Source organism: Alligator mississippiensis, chromosome 12 (genome assembly GCF_030867095.1).
Source record: "Alligator mississippiensis isolate rAllMis1 chromosome 12, rAllMis1, whole genome shotgun sequence".
NCBI lineage: Eukaryota > Metazoa > Chordata > Crocodylia > Alligatoridae > Alligator > Alligator mississippiensis.
This window is the reverse complement of record NC_081835.1, coordinates 16,885,471-16,907,362: the sequence shown is the minus strand read 5'-3', so window position 1 is coordinate 16,907,362 and position 21,892 is coordinate 16,885,471. Positions and strand designations below refer to the sequence as shown.

The following is a 21,892-nucleotide window of genomic DNA, read 5'->3' as shown; positions in this document are numbered from 1 at the left end:
TTTGAATATATACATGGTTTGAAAGCAAAACTGATTCCTTTCATAGAAAGGAATTTCCACATCTCCACAGTGTAGGCAAGTCAGAATTCATAGTTTCCTACACACAAATAAAGTTTCTATAGTAACCGTTGCAGCAATAATATTTCTCTTATTTGGTCTGTATAGAATTGAGGCCTCTAGTGCCCTGACAGACCCCACAACTCTACATAGGAGCTTGTTCTGCACCAGAATGCCTCTGTTGACAGGGTGCTATAATTTTAGGGTTAGATCTACCGCCCAGTTAAGTAAATGAAGACTTGCTAACTTAAGTAGGAGCCTGATTCAGGCCCTTAATTCAGATACATGCAAGGGCAAGGACAGAATTAACAGCAAGACTGCTGTCACTACAGCAGTATTGATAACTCCTGCAAGTTTCCCTTGAAGCCTCACTTACAGCCCAATGTCAGGTGTGAAATAAAAAAGACACCTTCATTTCTTATAGTAGTATTACCCTGGAAACACAAATGCAAAAAAGCTAAATCAGCAGAGTGAAAATGGTGAACTTTTTTTTAAATGGGGGTTTTCTGTTCAATACCAGGTCTTACAGTGTTTTGAAATGTGACTTTTATAATTAATAATTCAACACAGATACATCACTAAAAATCATCCCTCTAAAAAAGGAATAACAGTACTTTATTTATTTATTCTACTTTATTCCAAAGTCCAGTACAAAAATAATTACTTTTTTCCTATATTTCTAATCTTCCTTTCTATATATTACAATGAGAATAAGAAAAGATAAGGTTACTCTAAAGGGATACAGTCAGGTCAATATAGGTGTTCCAAAAACAATTGTGAAAACCAGATTGAATATTTCCATTTAAAACTCTATGAAAACAATTTCTGTGGATTTAAATTCCCTTACACTATTTGAAACACAAGTTTCAGAGTGCTAGGAAAGATCCAGAATGTGAAACTTGCTACAGAAAACGAGAACATTCACCAAACTGCTAAATCCCTACACTTAATTTGATTCATCACAACAGCATTTAGCCTATCTCGCAAATCCTTAAGTAGCATACTCTAATCTACTTTCATTATCAAAACTGTGACCTGAAGGAAGAGTGAATCAGCAGTAGAGGTACAGTTACTGTACTTCCAAATGAGTTAAAATGACACAACTCCTCCCTCCAAAACTTAAGAATTACAACATGATAGTATCCAAACGTGAGGACAAGTCTCAAACATGAGGTGCTTTTCCCACAAAAGATCTGATGGAAGGGATGATTTAAGACTTGAAAAATAAAATCAAGTTCTCAAAAGGACCTGAGTTCGCTAGGAAGTAAAGATTAAGACTCCTCCAGGTTCTTAAAGGCCTATAGAAGACATTTGCACTTTTGTGATGATAGAAGTAAACATTCTATTATACTGTTCATTTGAGACTCTACTAGGGGGTTGCCCCCAGAACTGTAATAATAGCATACCTGGTATCACTTACCAGCAGTTGCTTATGTTCTCTAACAAACAAGCAAAACTAGGGGAAGGAGACAGGCCAAAAAAGATGCAACAATAAACTGTGTGGTGACAATACATGGCTAAAGGGAAAAAATACCTGCAGTAGGTCACTCTTCTCAGAAGATAATCTATAGATCTGGTCTTCAAAACTCCCTGGACGAAAAGGATAATGCACTTACCCATAACTCCAAAACAAGTGGGGATAAAATGGATCCAGTTTGTCGTTTAAGACAGCTCTTGATGCTAGATTGGAGAGAAGGTCTTTGTATTATTTTTGTGTCTGCAGAAATGCAAACACAAGAGAGCTGAAGACTCTTACTGGGCCATTAAGCTCGTGTGATATATTTTTTATACACAACCATATCTCCTCGCTGTATTTATACAACTAAGACTCCTCATTCAAACCCAAGCTAGTGGAAAGTGTCAAACATACTTCCACACTCAGTAATTATTTACAAGGAAGAAAACAAGCACCTCCTCCTTGCATCTGGAAACCAAATGCAAAGAAAGGTCTGTTCTGTTCATAACTTCTCAAAGGGAAACAAATGTGCCGCTTCTCCTTTCTTTTCCCGCTTGCTCTTTCTGACTTTCTTCTCTTCAAACTGTTTCTCCACTTGTCGATTTAGAGGCCAAAAAGCAGCCACATCCTCTGCTGGAGTCTCTGAACTTGGCCCTTCCTCTTCATCAGAAGAAAATCCAGCTCCTTTTTCCATCCTAGAGGTCTCGCTCTGGAAAAGATACATACGAATGCTGTGAAATGCTCTAAACTTCACTCTAATCAGCACTTCCTAAGAAGCTCCCTCACTCTTGCCATACTCTAGTCTCATGATCGTGGAAGATACTGCAGTAGGTAGTGGCACTGGTCTAAGAAGAGGAGATAAGTAACTCCCTAAACAAAAGAGTATGACTCCATTTCCAGAATATGCAGTATTAGTTCAACTCAAGGAAAAACATTCATCAGTCAATAAAGTGTAAAAAATAAACTGGCCTTAATATTGTTAACCTTGTGTGGTGAAAAAAAGATAAAGGGACAAAATCATTTTACTTCATAATGCAAACAGACATAGACCACTTTGCCACTCCACACTTTGGCCTGTGTAAAAAGTCCACAAAAGGAATATGCAGAACAATATATAAAATCACGATACATGGTTCAGAAGGGCTCATCATCTGTTTAACAGGGATGAAACTTCATCAGGTGATGTGGCTGAGTGAAGTCTTGCTCTAACCCTAGTACCAGTTAGTGAGAAGAAAAGGCAAGAAATCTTGAGCAAAGAGATTTTTGAAATCTATGACCTACTAACTGAACGTGTATGACTTTTGACATTATAAAATTCTAAGTTCAAATGCGGCTAAAGGTTAAATGAATCTTAAGTGGTTAAGCATGCAGTGAAACACCACCTGTAGCAATATCAAAAGGGATCGGAGCAGGATGTGCTAAAGAGAGAAACATAACAGCGTTAACAAATGAAGTTAAAATAGTCCAATAGCTTCTTCATACGCAGCAGTTAGCACATGGAACAGCTGACTAGCAAAACAACACTCTTTGGATGTGTTTTCAGATGAACTGGGGAAGTACTTAATTGGGCTGTGTAAAAGATGAACACATGCTCAGGTTACCCATTTGGGCCATCGCAGGAGTGAAATCAACAGCAGCTAAAATGAGAGTGTAGGAACTGAACAAAAATGTTAACAATCCAGTGCAATAATTAAACTCCTACTTCTACTAATATTTGCCTCCAGAAGGGAAATCCTCTCTGGGAAAGTACATCACTAGTAAAAGAAATACACAATACCTTATTGCAGTAGCGTTGCTTCAATCTCTCCCTTATGAGAAGTCCTTTCACCATCAGTTTCCAGTTCCCCAGCGCTCTCTTCTCTCGTTTCTATGTGGAATTGTTAGTTTAATTAAGAAACGTTCTGAGGTGGGAATCAGGACCACAAGAGACCTTTTTAATATTTAGACTAAATCAGGAATTGTTTATCTTAATTTAAATGCACTGCATTATTACTGAGGATCTACTATGCTTGATACCCTTTAAAAAGTAGTGACATGACAGTACAAATGCAATATTTCCTATACAAACAAAACTAAATGTCACTGGCTCCTGGCATATCCCAGTTTAGAGGGCAGTAAAGCAACTCCTCAAAGTAACCCAGGACACGGATTCTTCATTTTTTGTTCTAAACAATTCTGCAGTATTGCTGTAACCATGTTACATCACTTCTGTGTTCTGCTCCAGAGGTGTCGGCAGTGTTGCAGTGGATCAAACCCCACCCTGCAGGCTGGCTATCAGAATGAAACTTAAGTGTCTGGGGATTTTTCTGGCTGAGTGGTGTTATCAAAATGTAGAACTGCAATACCAATATTTGCCATGCGCTTGCCCTTCAAGTGAAGTCAACCCGTTACCACAAACAAAGAAACTGTGAAAACAATTCTCACCTCCTTCTCCTTCCTTTCCATCTCCGCTTGTTCATTCTCCCAGGCTGCAACAAGCACCTCTTTGTATTCTTCACAGACTATGTAGCCATCAGTGCTGGAAAAAAGAACACAATCGTACATCAGTTTACGTACCAAAAGGACACTTCAGCTGCTCCAGGAAGAAAGAAATCCCGTAAACGTACACCAGTGGATCATAAATCAAAGGTTAGAGGGTATTCAGAAAACCAGCTGACATAAAGGGCCTACAAGGGTGGTTTCCCTACCCTTCCAGAGCAGAAATGGATGCCAAGGGAAAATTAGAGGACAACCATTTGAGCTGAATTCTGTAACCATAGAAAAAATAGAGTTGGAAGGGAACCCAGGAGGTCATCTAGTCCAGCCGCCTGCTCCAAGCAGGACCAGCTCCAACTAGATCATCCCAGCCAAGGTTTTGTCTAGCCTGGTCTTCAAAACCTCCAAGGATGGAGATTCCACCTCTCTGGGTAACCTGTTCCAGTGCTTTACTACCCACCTTGTGAGAAAGTTTATCCTAATATCCAACCTAAACTTCCCTTGCTGCAACTTGAGACCACTGCTCTGGGTTCTTGTAATGTCATGTGCCAGAGTTTGCCCTGAGGTGTTCTGCCTTAACATTAAAATAGCAGGACCTATTCATTTAGCCTGAAGTACACAACTCATACAACGTGCAAACATCCTCACAGCCCAAACACAGCTCCTTAACGTACACCGGATGTGAATAGCCGCTATGAAAATCAAATCCAGTGATGGCTTGAACACAGTCGATGCCCAGTTTCCGTGCCACTCTATTCAAGTTAGGAAGCTTTAGCTGCACACAGCCTACTGGTAACATACGGGGCAGGAAGAGGTAAACGTTGCCATATTCATTCCGGGGCACCTGTTCCAGGCAAAATTAAAAAGAAAAGTGAATACTCATGTTCTTCAGGGATGGACGGACATTCCTATGCTATTTGCTTGCATATTTGGGGAGATATGCAATGTGTATTTGCTTAGCTGTTCCTTTTTGAATTCACCACAACCCACAGTGACCTTCTTTTAAAAGTCAAATTAAGTTAAAAAAAGATGCATTTTCAGAGGCTGACCTATATTTTGCACCTGCATTTTAGTCATGTTCACATCACTTCCCTACATGTATAATTAATCATCTGGGCTTTGTTACTAAGACAATGGGTGTAGAAAGCCAAGCAGCTGAGAGTTGTGAAAAGCCTTGATTGCAGACCTGTATTCACAATCACAGGATCCCATTCACAATTATTTGCCCATCACAAAACGGAGGCCCATGTGAAGGAGGACTAAAAGCTGGAATGATAATTAACACAATCTATAAACCCCAGACCTGGGCACCCCTGAATTTTGAGAAAACTGGGACCAGGTGCTCAAAACCAATCCACTTCTTAACACAAAGCTATTTTGGAAATTATAAACCCTACATCTTCACTCCAAATTTCCACACTGTGTATACATACAAGCTGCTCCCCTCCTGGCTACCTTTCCATCCACGGCCACAGGAGGCTGGTACTCCTCTGTCTGCCATAAGCCAAACAGAGCCAAGTCGTCTTTATCTCGGTTGGCGGGCTCTGCCAATCGTGCCTTCCTCGCCTGGTTGGAATATCCTTTCACCATCTGTACAAAGACAGTAGCTACATTTATGACATCTTAGGAACAAATCAATTTTTCTTGGAGACCAAAGGAGATGGGTATGGAAGGAAAGGGATGCCTGTTTCATAGTTTGTTATTATGACATCCATTAGTTCTTGCTTACGTTTCATGTGCTGAGGCACAGTGTAGCTAACTGGAGCCAAATCACTCCATCCCAGGTCCCAGAAGGCTCTGAATAAGCCAGGAATCCCCAAAGCGGATTGGAACCCTTTGGCAGTAAAGAGCAAACGATGATGCTTTGAGAAGAGTTGATACCTAGCTGATGGATCCTCAACTAAACCAGTGACAGCATGGCAACCCCTGCTGCTTAGAGGGAAAGAAATCTATGACCACTCTCACTGCCGAGCCCACCCTGCACATTGTGTTTGTGCAACTAACGGGAAGAATGCAAAGGACCGTGCAATGCAAAGAACTGTGCAATGTCAGAAGGCATACATGACATGCCAACTTCTCTTACCTTGTAGGGCACTTCTCCAATCCTCACTACTCGCGCTTGCTTTAGCCAGGTGTCTCTTGAGTGCAGTGTGTGCACACAGTCCCTAAAGAGGTCAGAAGGAAGCAACTGTCTACAACTCTGTGGACCACAAAGATACACAGGCCCATCTTGCCTCTGTCCAGTCCCCTTAGCTTCATATAATAATTATGCACAGGTGACCGACACGTACATCTCACCTGGAATACACAGCTTCTCCTCTGCAGTAGCCTAAAATAGCAGCTGTCTCAGGATAGAGGGCCTCGTATTTCAGAAGATGCCTCTTTAGTGCGTAAAGAGGGTGATTTTTGTACTCTCCAATGGCTGTCGGCAGGGGCTGATCTTGAAGCTTAACTTGAAACTGCATGAATCATGAAAATAACCCTCTTTCACACTAGCATTTTAAAGAAGACAACAGACTGGCTTTCTACAAACTGGGTCAAATAAAAAAATCACAAGCTCCAGCACAAATGGGCAAGTCAAGGGAGCAAAGCATTCCTGATGTAACTAATGCCTTCAAGATTAATGGAATAACCCACAGGCAAGTTTGTTCTCCAGGGTTTAACAGCAACGAAAATTCCTGTCTGTGCAACAAAGTACACAGGAATTCTTGTCTGTGCAACAAACTACACAGTCCTTGCTGAACAGCCCCCATCTTATTTATTTCCTGTGAGTAATGTTATATATTCCTTTTTAGTGAGTCCAGACTGAAAACACCACACCGCAAATACTGCGGCATTTAAACCTCAACACCTTTAGGGAAGATCAATCAATGATTTTTGCCCAAGTCTGGACTCCTGGATTTGGCTCTTGGTATGAAATACCCTGAGGGGCTGATAACATTTACCTCCATTTCTTCTTTCTCGTCTCTTTCCACAAAGGGGCTCTTATATGGCTGCAAAGTTTCTTCCCACCACTCAGGGTCCACGCGATACTTCCTCGTCAAGGTCATCCATGCAGGGTCATACCTTTGTGTGATGTCCTTTACACACCCATCATTGTCAATCCCCACAATGTAGGACACTGGCTTTGTGGCATATCTGAAGCAGAGCTGGGGCTGATTGACAGTGCCATGAACACAGTCCACACAGACCCACTTGTCTTCCCGCTCCACAAAAACTTCAAGCCATTGGTCTGTGCTTGTCACTTTCACCATCTCCGGCTCCATATCATCCTCATCAGTAGAAATTATTTTGTTCCTTTTCTTGGGTGAATTAGAAGAGCCCAAGGAAGCCTTTTTTGCCAATGCATGCTCAGCTTCACCTGAATTCTTGGGTAGCTTTGATTCTAAAGGCCCAGCTTTCCTGCAGCTTTTGACTGTGACCCCTGGTTTCTGGGGCCCTGATGACCTCCTCTGTTTTCTAGGAACAATTTCAAAATCCTCATCGGAGACACTACTCTCTTCCTCTGAAGCCTCAAACTCTGAATCACTGTCCCCACCACTTCCACTCTCCTCTTTGTAAGACACTTTTGAAGCTACACTTCTTCGGCGATTATTTTTGGTCCTTAGCACTTCTTCTTTTTCTCCTGGGCTGCCTTCCTCAGCACTTGATTCCTTCTGTTCCTGGACATGCTTAGCCATTTTTGACTTACTCGCCCTTTTAATGCCAGGGATGTCCGATTTCTTGGGTTTCTTATCTGCTCCTGCATTGTCTAAAAGTGCCTCCTTTTGCTTGGCTCTTGGGCCAGAGCCTTTTTTAGGATTTCTAGCAGAGCCCTCCTGCTCTTTTGTCATGCCACTTACAGAGGGCCTCTTAGAGGAGCTCTTCCCCTGAAAACAAAGGAGGCAACTTTCATTTTTGTACAAGAAAGAAACATGTTGTTAGTCACATTCCAACTTCAGCTAACTGGGCTATGTGGAGGCAGAACAAAATGTTGTCAGTTTAGTACTACTGTTGATCTGGATGTCCCAGGGAACACTAAGCCTTCAGACAAATGGCTGAAAAAAACCATTTCATAGGCTTCAAAGAGGCTGTGCTCAGTGTCCCTAGCCAAGTGAAAGGAAGACTGTGAATACAGATTGTCTGCCTTTAAAGGAGCATAGCTTGTTACTTAGGCTCCATTTCAAGTGAGAGAGATGGAAAATAGGTTGGATCTAAATCAATTACTTATATACAATTTTAAAAAAATTTAAATTAGACTTTCTGACTTAAATACACTCTTTTCTTTTTTTTAAATAATCCCATGTAAAATTAGATAGGAAACTAAGACAACCTATATTAATACCTAGTAACTTGTAATCTAGTATATCATTTTAAATAAATTAAAAAGTCAGGCAGTACATTTTTTTTTAAATTAGGCAGCTCTACGGCAAGTCACTGGCTAAGCAACTGTAACCAGTTTACTGAAGTGATAAGTCATCTTCTGACAGCTGTATCCTCTTCTCCAGGTGCAGAAAGAGTATTTTCTCTATTTTATTTTATTTTATTCAGTTCAACAACTTCTTAATTCGAAGTTGAAATACCTCTTAGGAACATTTAAAAACAGGACAGAAATGCTGGGTTTTATTGACTGATATCTGTGTAGAAGCATGCAAAACTTCTGGCAACAAACAACAATCTTTGTTGATAAAACTCTGTAACATATACCAGGCCTTGGCCACCAAAGAGGAGTGGTAAAGGACATTCTACAGCCCAGGGGATTGTGTAAATCACACTAATTTAATTTCAGGCTTGATTTTAAACTGCTTTAAGTTACATCAGTGCAAAGGCCCTTATTCCAGTTATAAAAAGGCTTCTTTCTATTTAGCATAAATTAATTAGCAACAAGATTCAAATGAACTGAAATAAAAACCTTTAAACCGGAAACACTTTTTCTAGCATAATTTATTTAAAATGGTACCTGAAGTTAAATAACTCGGAACTTCCTAGACTTCAAATGCTGTAGGCTGCAAGTGAGAGAGGAACAGTGGAAAAAACCCTGGTGATCATACCCAGTTCACTCTCCCTTTCAGCATCCATTCTTTGCCACCATGTGACACAGGAGACTGGGCAAGATGGACCTATGGTCTGACCCAGTAAATGGCACTTAAGTTCTTATGACTGCAACTGTGCTCTAATTAGCTCTTTTTCTGGAGTATTTTTTGGTCCTTAGCCTACATTTTTGCTCCTCATTTACATCATGCAAATCTTCCTTATTATTTCAAAGGCCAGATCAAAGACCCCCACTTAATATATCCCTTTATTTTGCACATCACTGAATCCTACCTTTCCTGCCACCTGCTTCAGAGAAATGGGCTGGAGAGACAGCACAAGTCGGCAGAGCAGCTGTAAGGCTCGGAGAATAATTAAAAATATCTGTTTAAGAAAAAAGAAAGGGCTTCAATTTTTTTCACATGTGAACAGCCATCTGAAAACCACCTTGGAGTCCAAGTTCAGCCACAAATCGATTTTACCCACATCTTTTACCTTACGCTGGGTGGAGAGGTGCCAAATAAGTGGGGGCCTAAGGGCCCTGGCCACCCTTGAGAAGAGGGCTGTCACCTAAAATGTGTAAAACTTTCTACATGTCCATCTTCTTAGGCCCCCTCCAGCGAAAAGAAAAGTTGGTACCTATGGCTGGGTGTGCTAAGAGTTGTGCTTACATGGCTCATTACCACAGAATCTGAGGGTCCCACGATACCTAATGTATTTATCCTCAAAACACCTCTGTGAAAAGAACTGTTACTAGTGCAAAGATAAGGAACTGAGGCATAGAGAGATTAAATGACCGGGCCAAGATGATACAGAAAGTCTGTGGTGAAGCAAGGGCACACACTCAAGGACCAATGCACCAACTACTGGACAATTCTTCATCTTGGTCATTTATTTCTGTGGTATATGGAAACAAAGACAAGAATGCATCTCAAATTGGCTGACAGTTACATGTGATGATTCATATGAGCTTGTGCTTTTGCATCACCTTCCAACTCCTTGTTACACAAAAGCTGGCAAAAGTTGTCAGGAATAAATTCTAACTATCAGTGTTCAAACATATTTGGAGTTAACTGACGTGACTCTACTTTGTCCTTGCTCCCAAGTCCAGCACCATGGAATTAATTCATCATCTAAAAGCAGATGGATGTGGGTATGAAGTGTACTCTGTCCAAGTTTGCAGATGATACTAAATTGTGGGGTGAAGTGCACACTCTGGGGGGTAGGGAACAATTGCAGGCAGACCTGGACAGGTTGGAAAAGTGGGCAGAACACAACAGGATGCAGTTCAACAAGGACAGATGCAGAGTGCTGCACCTAGGGCATAAAAATATCCAGCACATCTACAGCCTAGGGAATGACCCTCTCAGCAGCACAGAAGTGGAAAGGGATCGCAGAGCCATAGTGGACTCCAAGATGAACATGAGTCGTCAGTGTGAGGAAATCATCAGCAAAGCTAACCGCACTTTATCATGCATCAGCAGATGAATGACAAATAGATCCAAGGAGGTGATACTTCTCCTCTATGTGGCATTGGTCAGACCGCAGTTGGAGTACTGTGTCCAGTTTTGGGCGCCATACTTCAAGAGGGATGTTGATAGACTCAGGAAGGTCCAGAGGAGGGCCAGCCCTATGAGAAGAGACTAAGGGACCTAGACCTCTTCAGCCTCCGTAAGAGAAGGCTGAGAGGTGATCTTGTGGCTGCCTACAAATTCATTAGTGGGGCGCAGCAAGGGATCAGAGATGCTCTGTTCACCAGGGCGTCTCTTGGGGTAACAAGGAACAATGTTTCACAAACTGACAGAGCGCAGATTTAGGCTAGATATCAGGAAAAATTTCTTCCTGGTAAGGGTGACCAAAATTTAGAATGGGCTTCAAGGGAGGTGGTGCTCTCCCCTACCTTGGGGGTCTTTAAGAGAAGGCTGGATAGGCATCTGGCTGGGGTCATCTGACCCCAGCACTCTTTCCTGCCCAGGCAGGGGTTGGACTCGATGATCTGTTGAGGTCCCTTCTGACCCTAGCATCTATGAATCTATGAATTATCTATAGGCATGGTTTACTTTGTCTCTGCTCCTCTCCTACCATGCATACCAAAGTCATTCCTCAAATCCTAGCACTGGCATTTCTACATCTCCAACCACAACAAAAATATCTTAAAGCTGAGCACACCAAGCTGCAGTCTCCTAGTTCTCCAACACTGCAGCGGAGGTGCAGACTGACTGCCTGTTGAGGGTCTGTTAACCTACTGAAGGCTACAAAGCTTTTTGCCAATTCTTTGTTACTGAATGCTTACTCTTTTTTTTTTTTTTAAACTGGCTGTCTCTATGTGGAGTTAACTGACGTGACTCTACTTTGTCTTTGCTCCTAATTCCAACACCATGGAATAAATTCATCATCTAAAAGCCAACCCCCAAAAAAGAAAGATGCCATTTAAAGCCTTCAAGTTGCTATAAATCAAATGTGGCTGCCTTTGGCCTCAAGAGGTCATTCTAACAGTCAAGGTTTGCCTAAATATTCCTTGACTATACACTTACCCCTTCAGCAACACCCTTTAATGCAAGATCTAGAAGAGGCTACACTGGCTTTAAATGATCATAGGAATTTCCTTATACAAAGGAAAACTACAGGGAGCTGGCTAAGTTAACTGAGCAAAGAACTGCAGTTAAGAGAGGTGCAAAGAAACCAGAGTATACTCTAGAATATGTCGTTGAGCAAATGCATATGCTGTGTTTAACCCAACAGGACTAATTACACCAAGAGTCTGACTAGATACTACCTAGAACAGAGGGTCTAAACCATCCAGGGATTCATGCAAGGGCAGTCTAAAATGAGACTATCACAGAAGGACAGTATATGCCTGTTCTGATTATGAAGTCATTCACAGCACACAGGTTACATTCTAAGCAATTTCAAAAATAAGGGAGAAAGCTAAGAGCAAGAGATGACCCATGGACACACTCTGGCCTGCAAGGTCTACAGCAGCAGTGCTTCCCCAGTGATGTGGCATCCAAACCCAGCAATCAACCTCACGAGCTTCTGGACTTCAAGGCACTTACATGAATCATCTCTTCATTATCTCGTGCGGCATAGATGGCAAAGCGCCTTTCTAAGATGCACTGCATGTTCTCCCCATCTTCAACAGAGAGCTCAGTGTTGATAGTGAAGGTTCCAACAAACCTTGGAAGATGAAACATTCATTTATTTTCTGTCTTCCTGAGCATCTTCTTAAATAAAAGAAAGGATATTTCCTCATCCCAGTATTTTAAAAACACGTACACCACTTGAGCTTGGATGACTGTGTTCAACAACGTCAGTGGCTAGCTTGGGAGAGTGAATTAGGAAGGAGGTTCTTACCATTTCACCAAGTTGGAGAGATAGAGAACATCTACCCGGCCAGCAGGTACTTTGGTAAAGTGGTTAGGAATGATGGAAAGGCCAATAGCTTGAAGATCAGGCTGGCTGCAGATTCTGGTTCTATAGAAACCATTGGCTAGCAAGCACAGGAGATGAACCTGGAAGAGGGAGAAAGAAAGATTTCAGGCTGAAACAAAAAAAAGTCTTTCCTTGTTGGAGTATCCAACGTTTTTGGTAAAAGGAGTTTCACTTTCAATAGCTAGACAGCGCAAATACAAAGTCCTGACACAATGAACCAAATTAATTCAAATGCAACCTCACTGAGGTTAATGTACCAACATGAGTCTGAACCAACTGTTAGAAGAAGAGGGAAAGGGCAAAGATGATTACTGGTCTTGCAGCCACTTCTATCAGCACAGATTTTCTCTCAAACAGTCAAGTCCAAGATCTTTGTTTCAATTCTCACTCTGTGCTGCAATTACTGGCTCAGCCCATTGAAGACAGCTAAAACACTTGGAGCAGATTTTAAGATGCATCTGTAAAGACTGTGACATGAAAAGCCAATCACGTTCCCTTTTTAATGGCTGTGTCCACCTACCTTCTGGAAACATTAACAGGTCTTGATTTAAGCACTCTTAATTGTCCACAAATTGCCTAGAGAATAGACATGTAATTTACTGCCTGGTTATGCAAGACAAGCTTTACAGTGTGTCAGCAGCTCCCTAATAACTGCTGGTGTGCGTGTGTGTGTACACTCTTACCCTCTGGTAAGAGGAATCTAAACCATAACAACACACCCCTCCTTCACATTTACTCTAAGTTTAGCTTCAACTTGCAGGAGGGTAAAAGCAGGCACACAGGCAGTTACCACGGAGCAGCTGACATGTAGTAAAGTCCTGCCCCTTTTACCCCACAGTAAGTTGTTCCTGTGTCCATGTTTTTAGCCCAGAAGCAGCTCCAAGCACTGTTCCACCTCTTCACTCGCAACCCACAACCTTTTGAAAGCTTCCGTGACTGACATGCCCTCTCTGCTCTCACCTTGTGCGTATCCTCGTGAACCTCCTTGTTGAAACGTTTCATCATTCTCCGCAGATAGGTCTCAAATTCAGTCTTCCTCTTCTCTCTGTAAAATGGTACCAAATAAAGGATTTCTGTAATTTTCTGTGCACCTCCCTTCCTAGATTCCTGAAAAGGACATTCTAGAAGAGAATGTCCCAAAAACTGGTTTCACATTTTATACTAAGCCCTACATGCATGCCAGGCAGGGTTCCATCAATGCTATGTAAATACTGAAGTGGTATGATTATAGCGAATTACCTATGTGCTCTTTGTACCTCACAACTGAAACATAAGCACCAGATCCTGTTCCACCGACCAGGCACCTGAGTGGACATGCGCACCTAAGTACAACACTATCCCACCCTGCCTCAATCCTTGAGAAACTGTTAATGCAAAAGGTGCTCAACCCTTCGTATGACTTACCATTAAGGCTAAGATAATGGCATGTTACAAAAGTAGAAGTGTTATTGTTTTTTCAGAGATTTGAGCTGGGTGGAATGCGATCTGGCTTTATTGCCCTGATTTAAGCAGCATTCAGTATAAGAGGATAAAACATCCAAATAATGAACAATACTTAGTACTTATAGAAGCACATTTTGTTAAATGACTAGCCACCCTCACAACACCCTTGTAAGCTAAATAATCTTTATAATAACCATTTTACAGAAGAGAAGAATCAAGCGACAGGGGTCATGTTATTTGCTGAAGGCCAAAGACAGCATTCTTGTCAGAGCCAAGATAAGAACCCTGGATTTCCTGCAGTATGAAAATCCTTCCCTGCTGGAAGGCTCAGTCCAGAAAAGAAAAAAAAAATGCCTTTTTTATCAAAGCCAGGAAAGAGAAAAAAACTGTTCCTATTTTAAAATGCTTTTAGTAACATTCACTAAAAGACTTCCTATGCATCTGTACAGTGTGCAGTATGGGTGTAGGTAATAGTGTTAAAACTCCATTTCATTAATCATCTTTCAGCTCTTTTAACACCATGTGTAAAGGGTGAGGTCAGCAAACCAAGTCTTTGACATGATTTCAGAGAACTGCTCTGAACTGTAATAAAAAGCCTATGGAAGTGAGAAAGGAAGGAGATGTAACAGAACTGTTGTTATTACTTATTTGAAGTCACACAGCACTGATCATCTGCTAATTTTAAAACTCTTTACAAAGAACATACTAGGGATGTAAAAGGTTAAACAGCTGAACAGTAATTATATTTACACCACTTAACATTTACCATTTCCCTCCCAGCTTAGTGCTGCCTGCGCTGCTCCCTTCCCTGTCCAGATGCAGCCAGTAGCCAGGCCAGCGCCACGTTCCTCCCGCTCAGCTGAGGCCCTGCCCTGGTACTGCAGCTCCTAGCAGAGGGCACTCAGCCCACAAGTGGATGCCTCGAGCACAATCCTGTCTGGCACATCTGTCCACCACAAGTCCACAGGCTGGAGGCACCATCTGGGCACAGCACAGCTGTCCCAGCAGGCAGAGCCCCTGTGGGTGCTATGTGGGGAGGGGAGGCCTGGTTCTATGCAGCCTGCCTCTGTGGCACAAGGCAGCCCTGCCACTGCTCTCTCTCCTATTTAAGCCCTGCTGGCTCTGCTGCACAGTTTTGCCCAGCTCAACCTCCTGCAGGTAACCACTAGTTACCTCCCTGCTGCAGCAGCCACATGATGCTACAGCTTAAATCTGGGCTGCCTCCCTGGTAGCTCCTGCTGGAGCTGCTCTCCCAACAGCAGACAGCACTGAGACAACACTGGGCCAGATCTTGCACTCCACACTGCTGCTGCTGGCACCACTGCTCACCCACGCCCATACACTCATCGCACAGAGCCTGGTGCAGCCACAAGCTTCAGTCCTGGATGGTGGTGGAACTCATCACAATCACACGTATCACCCTCGGCTCTGGTTCCCCGTGCTGCCCTGCCCTGCCCCTCTGCCATGGGACCATCTAACCAATATAATTAGAGGAGGTTAAACTGGTATTTTTAAAACGATATTTACATCCCTAGTACACACGTCCTTACTTTGTAGATGGGGACCCAAAAGTTCAATGAAGTTATAGGTTGGATTTTCAAAACAGCCAAGCACTCTCAGTTTCACCAACTGGCATTCAAGGTTTTGGTGCTCAGCTCATCTACAGATTAGGAAACACATCCTCAGCTGGTATAAACAGCCATAGTCCAGAGGCACTGAATTACTTCAAGACAGCTGTGACAGGATCAACTGAGGATCTGCCCTTTGGGCTTTCTGGGATTTGCCCAAAAAATCACACAGCCAGTCAGTAACAGATGCAGAACAAGACAGGTTTCCAAATTCCTCTCCCACATGCTCTAGACCAGGGGTCAGCAACCCCCAGCACGTGTGCCGAGCACAGCACATGAAGCCATTTCGCTCAGCACGCCACCACTGGCCTGGGCTCTACGCAGCTGCTGCCAGCCACGAAGCCTGGGCTACTCCCAGCAGGCGGCTGGGTGGCTGCAAGCCCTGCCATGGTTGGCATCAGCTGCCTAGAGCCAGGAGGCTGCAAACATCTTCTCTGGGCTCCGGCATTAGCTCCATACCGGCAGGTGCACGCGTGCCTCAGAGTGGACTTTGTCCAGTGGCCCAGGAGCCCGGCTCCATGTGCTCGCGCATCTGGTTCTTTGTTTGTCTGCCTCTCTCTGGTCCTATGTGTCTGCGCACACGTGTCTGGTTCTGGTGTGTGCACATGTGTCTGTTCTGGGTGTGTTATGGTTGTCAGTGTTTGTGCACATGGTTCTCTGTGTGCATGTGTCTGGTTTTCTCTTTGTTCTCCTTTTTCTCTCTCTTCTCTTTCTCTTATTTGTCTCTTTTTTCTTTCTCATTGCAACATGCTCAACAAAAAAGAAATAGAAAACAACAAAGGCAACATTTATGATTATTAAATATACTAATATGCAGTGCATCCTGCCATGTACTCCCCCCACTTTGTTTTTCTGGCATGCCGGGACCTTGGTACCTTCCTAGGTAGACACTGTGTTTTTTTGGCACTCCAGCCAAAAAACATTGCCTGCCCCTGCTCTAGACATTGGTCCATGCTGTCTCCCCTATATAAAAGATCCTACCTTCGCTCTCTTTGTTTTGCTTGCTGTGGAGTTTCAATCTCTATTTCAACTGGTTTGCCAGACAGTACCAGTGCAGAAAGACCAACAGCTTCTCCTGATTTATCTGGAACTGTCTCTTGGAGTTCTGGAAACATAAAACTAAAAATAATCCATCTAGAATAGATGGCTCAGTGGACTGAAAGCGAAAGAAGAAGCCTCTCACTTTTTACTCATCTGTTCAAATTCAGCCCAGCTAGGGAATGTGCCTAATATTTACCAAATAATTACCATTTGATGATGTTAAATAAGCAGATATTCCATGCTTATTACATTTTCAGAGTGACAAGCGTGCTATAATCAAGAAACTCATTTGTTCCAGTTTAACAGGTCAGCCTATAACAAACAACCCTCTTCAGAAGACAGGCCAAGGACTGATGGGTCATTTCAGAGCTGGCACAAGGGACACCAGAAGAGCAGCATAGCAGAAACTTGCAATGGGCACTGTCCATGGTAGAATGACAGCCCAAGAACCGTCTCCACAGTGTCTTACAGAAGTACTACATTTTCTATCAGCACTTACTTAGGTCAGAGCTGTGAAGTGGCAGCTTTTCTACAGCACTGCAGCTGTGTTTAGGATAATGGTCTGGGACTCTGCCATATTTTGTATATAAAATAATGTTATATCACATAGTTATGATATGCTTGACTTCAGCATCTTAATTTTGGTGCTCCTCTTTGTCTGCTTTATCCTTGCATTTAGCTCCTTTTTCTTTGTTATCAGTTCAAAAGGACAGCACAGACTCACGAGCATTTAAATAGGGAGATTGTTTTAATAGGTATAGATTTAAATTGGCAGAAGTGAAAAGATTCTAGTTCTCATGGTCTGTTTTCATGGCCTATTGACTGGTATCTGGCCAAATGATTTAACTGGTCTATTCTTTCTTGCTAGAATGTCTTTGTCTTATTAGATTCATTCAACATTTCTTTACAGATAGAACAATTGACACTACACATTTACATATAATTCAGAGAATGCCATATATGCAGTAAGGCTGTGCAAAGCTTCAGTCACTGATTCAGTTTGGAGGAGATTTGGTCCAATTCGGTGGCCAAATCTCCGAATCGAATCAGAAGACCCGTTAATCACTCCGAATCGAATCGGAAGCCTCCGAATCGATTCAGAGACATTCAACAATTTGGCCATAGACACAGCTTTATATGTTTTTTCTACAAACCTCAAGGTATCAGGTGGCTTGTGAACACTGAGATGCTAGGGTAGATGGAGCATCCCACAGAAGCACACAGGGGGTCCCCTGTGCACTCAGCAGCAGACCCAGAAGTGGACCCCGCCCCAGCTCAATGACTGGTACCTCCTGGGTCTGGGGGGCACCCGGGGTCCCCCCACGTTCCTGTGGGACGCTCCATGCGCCCCAGCATTGCAGCATTCATGAGCCACACCTGGTACACCTCAGGGTGTGTAGAAAAACATATAAAACTGTGTCTATGGCTGAATCACTGATTCTCTGAATCAGCATCGAATCTTCAGATTTGGATTCGGCCAAATAATTGAATCAGGACAGAAATCCAAATCAGTTAATCGAATTGCTGTTCCCCAAATCGGGCTGAATCTAAACCTGAATTGAATACAGCCTGCTTCGCACACTCCTAACTTACAGGATCAGCATTTTAACACATGCCATGCACTGTGACCATTTATTGGACCCTGCATAAAGATGGACGGGTTCCACTGAAAGCAGCCAGAATCAGTTAAACTATCCCAAAGAATGTCTGATAGTTGATAAGGCCATGTTGAAAGATTCGTACCTTCCACATCCTCCCATTCATCCTCACTTTCATCATCATTGCTGCCATCATTGTTTTCATCCATCTCTTTTTTAACAGTGGATTCTCTCTTCAAACTCTTCCCGTTCCCAGAGGGGCTTGGTAAACCACTATAAAGGTTGCACAAAAAAAAACTTCAAAGTTGTGGGTTATATCATCTTGTTTGTTTAAAATGTGGAGGGAGGACAATGTCTGTACTAATTAGAGGAACACATGTAATATGACAACGTTATCAATAACAACAGCTGCAAAAGCTTAGAATATACTTAAAACCTAAACCACAAATACCAGCATGGACACAATCTTTGCAAGCAATACATGGATGATAAACACAAAATATTTCACTGGCATTTTTAAGTCTGTTTATGTTGCATTATAAAATGCCTCCAATTTAAAAAAAAAACTATAATTTGGGGGGTCTTAAGTCCTTAACAACTTCCTTCTGAAATTAAAATACACATTAAGCTTGGAAAAGCCTCAAACGCTTTCCACCCCCATTCAGTTCCATACACTTGATCCCATGAACATGCACACAAGTAATTTGGCTCATATGTGAAGCTATGATGAACAGAATGGTACCAAACAGCAGAAGTAAATTTCTCCTATATGAGGTTTGTTGAACTGGGTGTTAAGTAAACATGTTTAGCAATGGACATGTAATAGTTGTATTGATGCAGTCAGTTAACTTACCTGCACATTTCCTCCTCTTTAGGATTTCCTTCATTTTTTATAGCTTTGTTATTTTTCCCCTTTCCTCTTGACTTTGATTCTTTTTGGCTTGTAGCTCTAGTTGCTGGACTGTAAACTCTAGTGTCACCATCTTCTTTCTTCTTCTTCTTTCCACTGAGGGCCTTTGAGACACTCCTCTTCAAAATAGGCTTTTCCTCTTCAAAGTCATCTAAATTGGAACAGAGGGAAAGAAGTGTTATGGAGCAAAATCCTGGCTCTCTTGAAATCAACCATAAAACACCTACTGACGTCAATGGGGCCGAGTTTCTATGGAGCAAAAAATGCAGGCTAAGAGCGAACAAACTGCCTTTAAGGATATCCTTAAAACAAATGGGTAGCATTAAATCAAAAAGCACGTGTGAAATAAAATTATAAGGAAAGTTCAGCTCAGAAGACAAAAGATTTATTCCTGGGTCTTTTCCAATGATGACAAAAAAAAAGCAAATATTCTTGCTTCAGTACTGCATATTGAAGCATCTACTGCATAAAAAAAAATCTCTAGGCAAGTGGAATTTTTGCAAGTTTGATTTAAATAACCCCTTTTCTCAAGAGTCTCCTGAAGCAACAGCAAGCTGCTTTCTTAACCTGCTGCGTCTATGTACTACTATGATGAATTGGATAGATCTTACACGTATGAAATCGATCTGGTTTCATGCAACATAGCAGGCTTACCTACCTTTCAGATTATGGCCTAATGTAGTTGAGATAAAGTTAGACAAGTTTTCACATGTAAGATATTTTTCTCAGGTCTTACATGTGAAAGCTTGCTTATTTTCATCCCAACTCCATAGTTGGTCCAATCAAAGATCTCACCCTATGAAATCCTTGCCTCTTGCATTATTTCTGGATCATCATAGTTACAACATCACTCTTACACTACCATAGAGGGAGAGAGCATTCACTTAGATAGCTCTAGAGCAATCTACACCCCGCTGGCATTCAATATCCCCCCTGGTATCCACGGGCAAATCTAGGATTTTGAAAAGAAGGGTGCAGATGGTGTAGAACATCATATCATAGGATCACAGAAAATTAGGGTTGGAAGGGACCTCAGGAGGTTATCTAGTCCAGTGGTTCTCAACCTTTTTTTGTACAAAGACCCATTTGTAAACATTGATGGCCAGTCCCGACCCAGTGCCCCTCACTCCTGACCGACTGCTTTCTGCCGCCAGCTCCCCAGTGTGTGGGGCAGGAGTGATACATGTGGGGCATATGTGTGGGGCGTGGGGCATGGGGCATAGGGCATATGTGTGGGGCATGGGGGGCTCCAAGCAGCCCGCTGCAGGCGGGAACTCTGACAACCTGCAAGAGAAAAGCCACCGTTTCCCACATTTTATTCCTTTAAAGGAGAATCCATTTTGTTGATCCATTTTTAAAGTTTGTTCAAGACCCTCTCTCATATTCTTGCTACCCACTTTTGGGTCACAACCCATATAGGTAGAGAAACACTGAGCTAGTCCAACCTCCTGCTCACAACAGGACCATCCCCAACTAGATCGTCCCAGTCAGGGCTTTGTCTAGACAGGTGATCTGCCGAGGTCCCTTCCAGCCCTAACGTCCATGAAATCTATGAAAAAATCTCCAAGGATAGAAATTGAAACTAAAACTACACCACTATCCTTCTACTTCTTTTCCTTCCATTATAACAAGGCAGGTTGTTCATTCATTTGTTGCTTCCACCGTTTTACAGACAGATATAACCAAAGTATAATACAAGTAACTGTAATTTGAATCAATAATACAATGAGCAAAGGGCTGTAATAATGTAAATCCTTGGATGAAGATCCGATGGGTCAGGTTATCCCACCGGTTGTCTGCAGTACTTTCTTGGATGCTAGCACTCAGTTCCTGGAGCTGTTTGTTTTTTTGATCCATGAGCATCCCCACAACTTTCCCTTCTTCTTTTAGGAGAGACCAGTCTTTCTCTATTTACCAATTTCTTCCAGCTCCTTCCACAGCCAAATGTGCAAGTTAAGGCCACCCACACGAAAGCGCTGTACTACGGCTTCTGGGTCAATCTGTTGTGCAACGATCCCAGCGCTCGCCCCTAGGAGCCCAGGGCAGGGGGTCGGACTTCGTGATCCGTTCAGATCCCTTCAGACCCTAGAAACTAGGAAACGCTTTATATTTGATGCCTGGGATCCAGGACCTCACCCGTCTGTGTGGAAACGTTACGGCACCACGCTCCCTCTTCACGACCGCTCCGGGTAACCTGTGCCGGTGCTTTTCTACCCTCCTTGCGAAAGCTTTTCCTAATATCCTACCTAAACTTCCCTAAATGCAACTCACATTTTTTTTCCCCCTCCGGTCAAAAAAGAAACTTGACGCTTTATTAATATGCTAAGGGGGGGGGGGGGGCACTATACTATTAGAGCAAAAAACAACTATAACTATTGGAGTGCGCGTGAGTTTTCTAGAGCATATATAAAACTTAAAAAAAAACCCAAAATAGTCAAAGGGTATCGTATCGTCAGTGCTGAGGTCATCAAGAGTGAAAGGCATGTCTGTCACTCAGTTATATAACAAGATCCAGCCGTGTCGGGCTCTGGTGCTTTGCTGTCAGTCATTTCCACACCCGAGTTAACGTCTCACCGCCCCGGCACCGAGCCCGGCTTCACGGTCCGCGATCCCGGGGCCTCCAGCCGGGCCGCCGCCGCCGCACTCACCGTCCGACCCGCGCGGGGGCTTAGGCCTCTTGCTGGCGGCCTCCCGCGCCGGGACCCCGCGGCGCTTTCTCCCCATGCCGCAGCGCCGGCTCCCAGCCCCGCCCACCTGACGTCCCTTCCGGCCCCAGCACCCCGCCCCCCTCCCGTGAGACACCCGCCCCCTTGAGGTGAGCGGTGCCCATTTCACAGCTGCG

At 43.0% G+C, this 21,892-nt stretch overlaps 1 protein-coding gene across 3 annotated transcripts; it reads right to left on the bottom strand.

Annotated features, from left to right (window-relative positions):
- Positions 1 to 636: 636 nt before the first annotated feature.
- XPC (XPC complex subunit, DNA damage recognition and repair factor) lies at positions 637 to 21,807 on the bottom strand. 3 transcript variants are annotated; one of them, XM_014605627.3, is made up of 16 exons: positions 21,699 to 21,807; positions 18,994 to 19,201; positions 18,286 to 18,413; positions 16,483 to 16,606; positions 13,391 to 13,475; positions 12,353 to 12,510; positions 12,055 to 12,175; positions 9,293 to 9,382; positions 6,934 to 7,857; positions 6,287 to 6,447; positions 6,072 to 6,153; positions 5,444 to 5,578; positions 4,663 to 4,832; positions 3,938 to 4,031; positions 3,291 to 3,380; positions 637 to 2,222 (listed from the first exon to the last, which is right to left on the bottom strand). In XM_014605627.3, exons 1-16 carry the CDS (start codon positions 21,772 to 21,774, stop codon positions 2,016 to 2,018), a joined length of 2,853 nt encoding a protein of 950 aa, XP_014461113.1. In that variant the 5' UTR covers positions 21,775 to 21,807; the 3' UTR covers positions 637 to 2,015. The 3 variants fall into 3 exon arrangements, with proteins under 3 accessions (XP_014461113.1, XP_014461126.1, XP_014461119.1); XM_014605640.3 differs by lacking the exon at positions 21,699 to 21,807 and adding an exon at positions 21,187 to 21,269; XM_014605633.3 differs by lacking the exon at positions 21,699 to 21,807 and adding an exon at positions 20,966 to 21,097.
- Between the last annotated feature and the right edge of the window lie 85 nt (positions 21,808 to 21,892).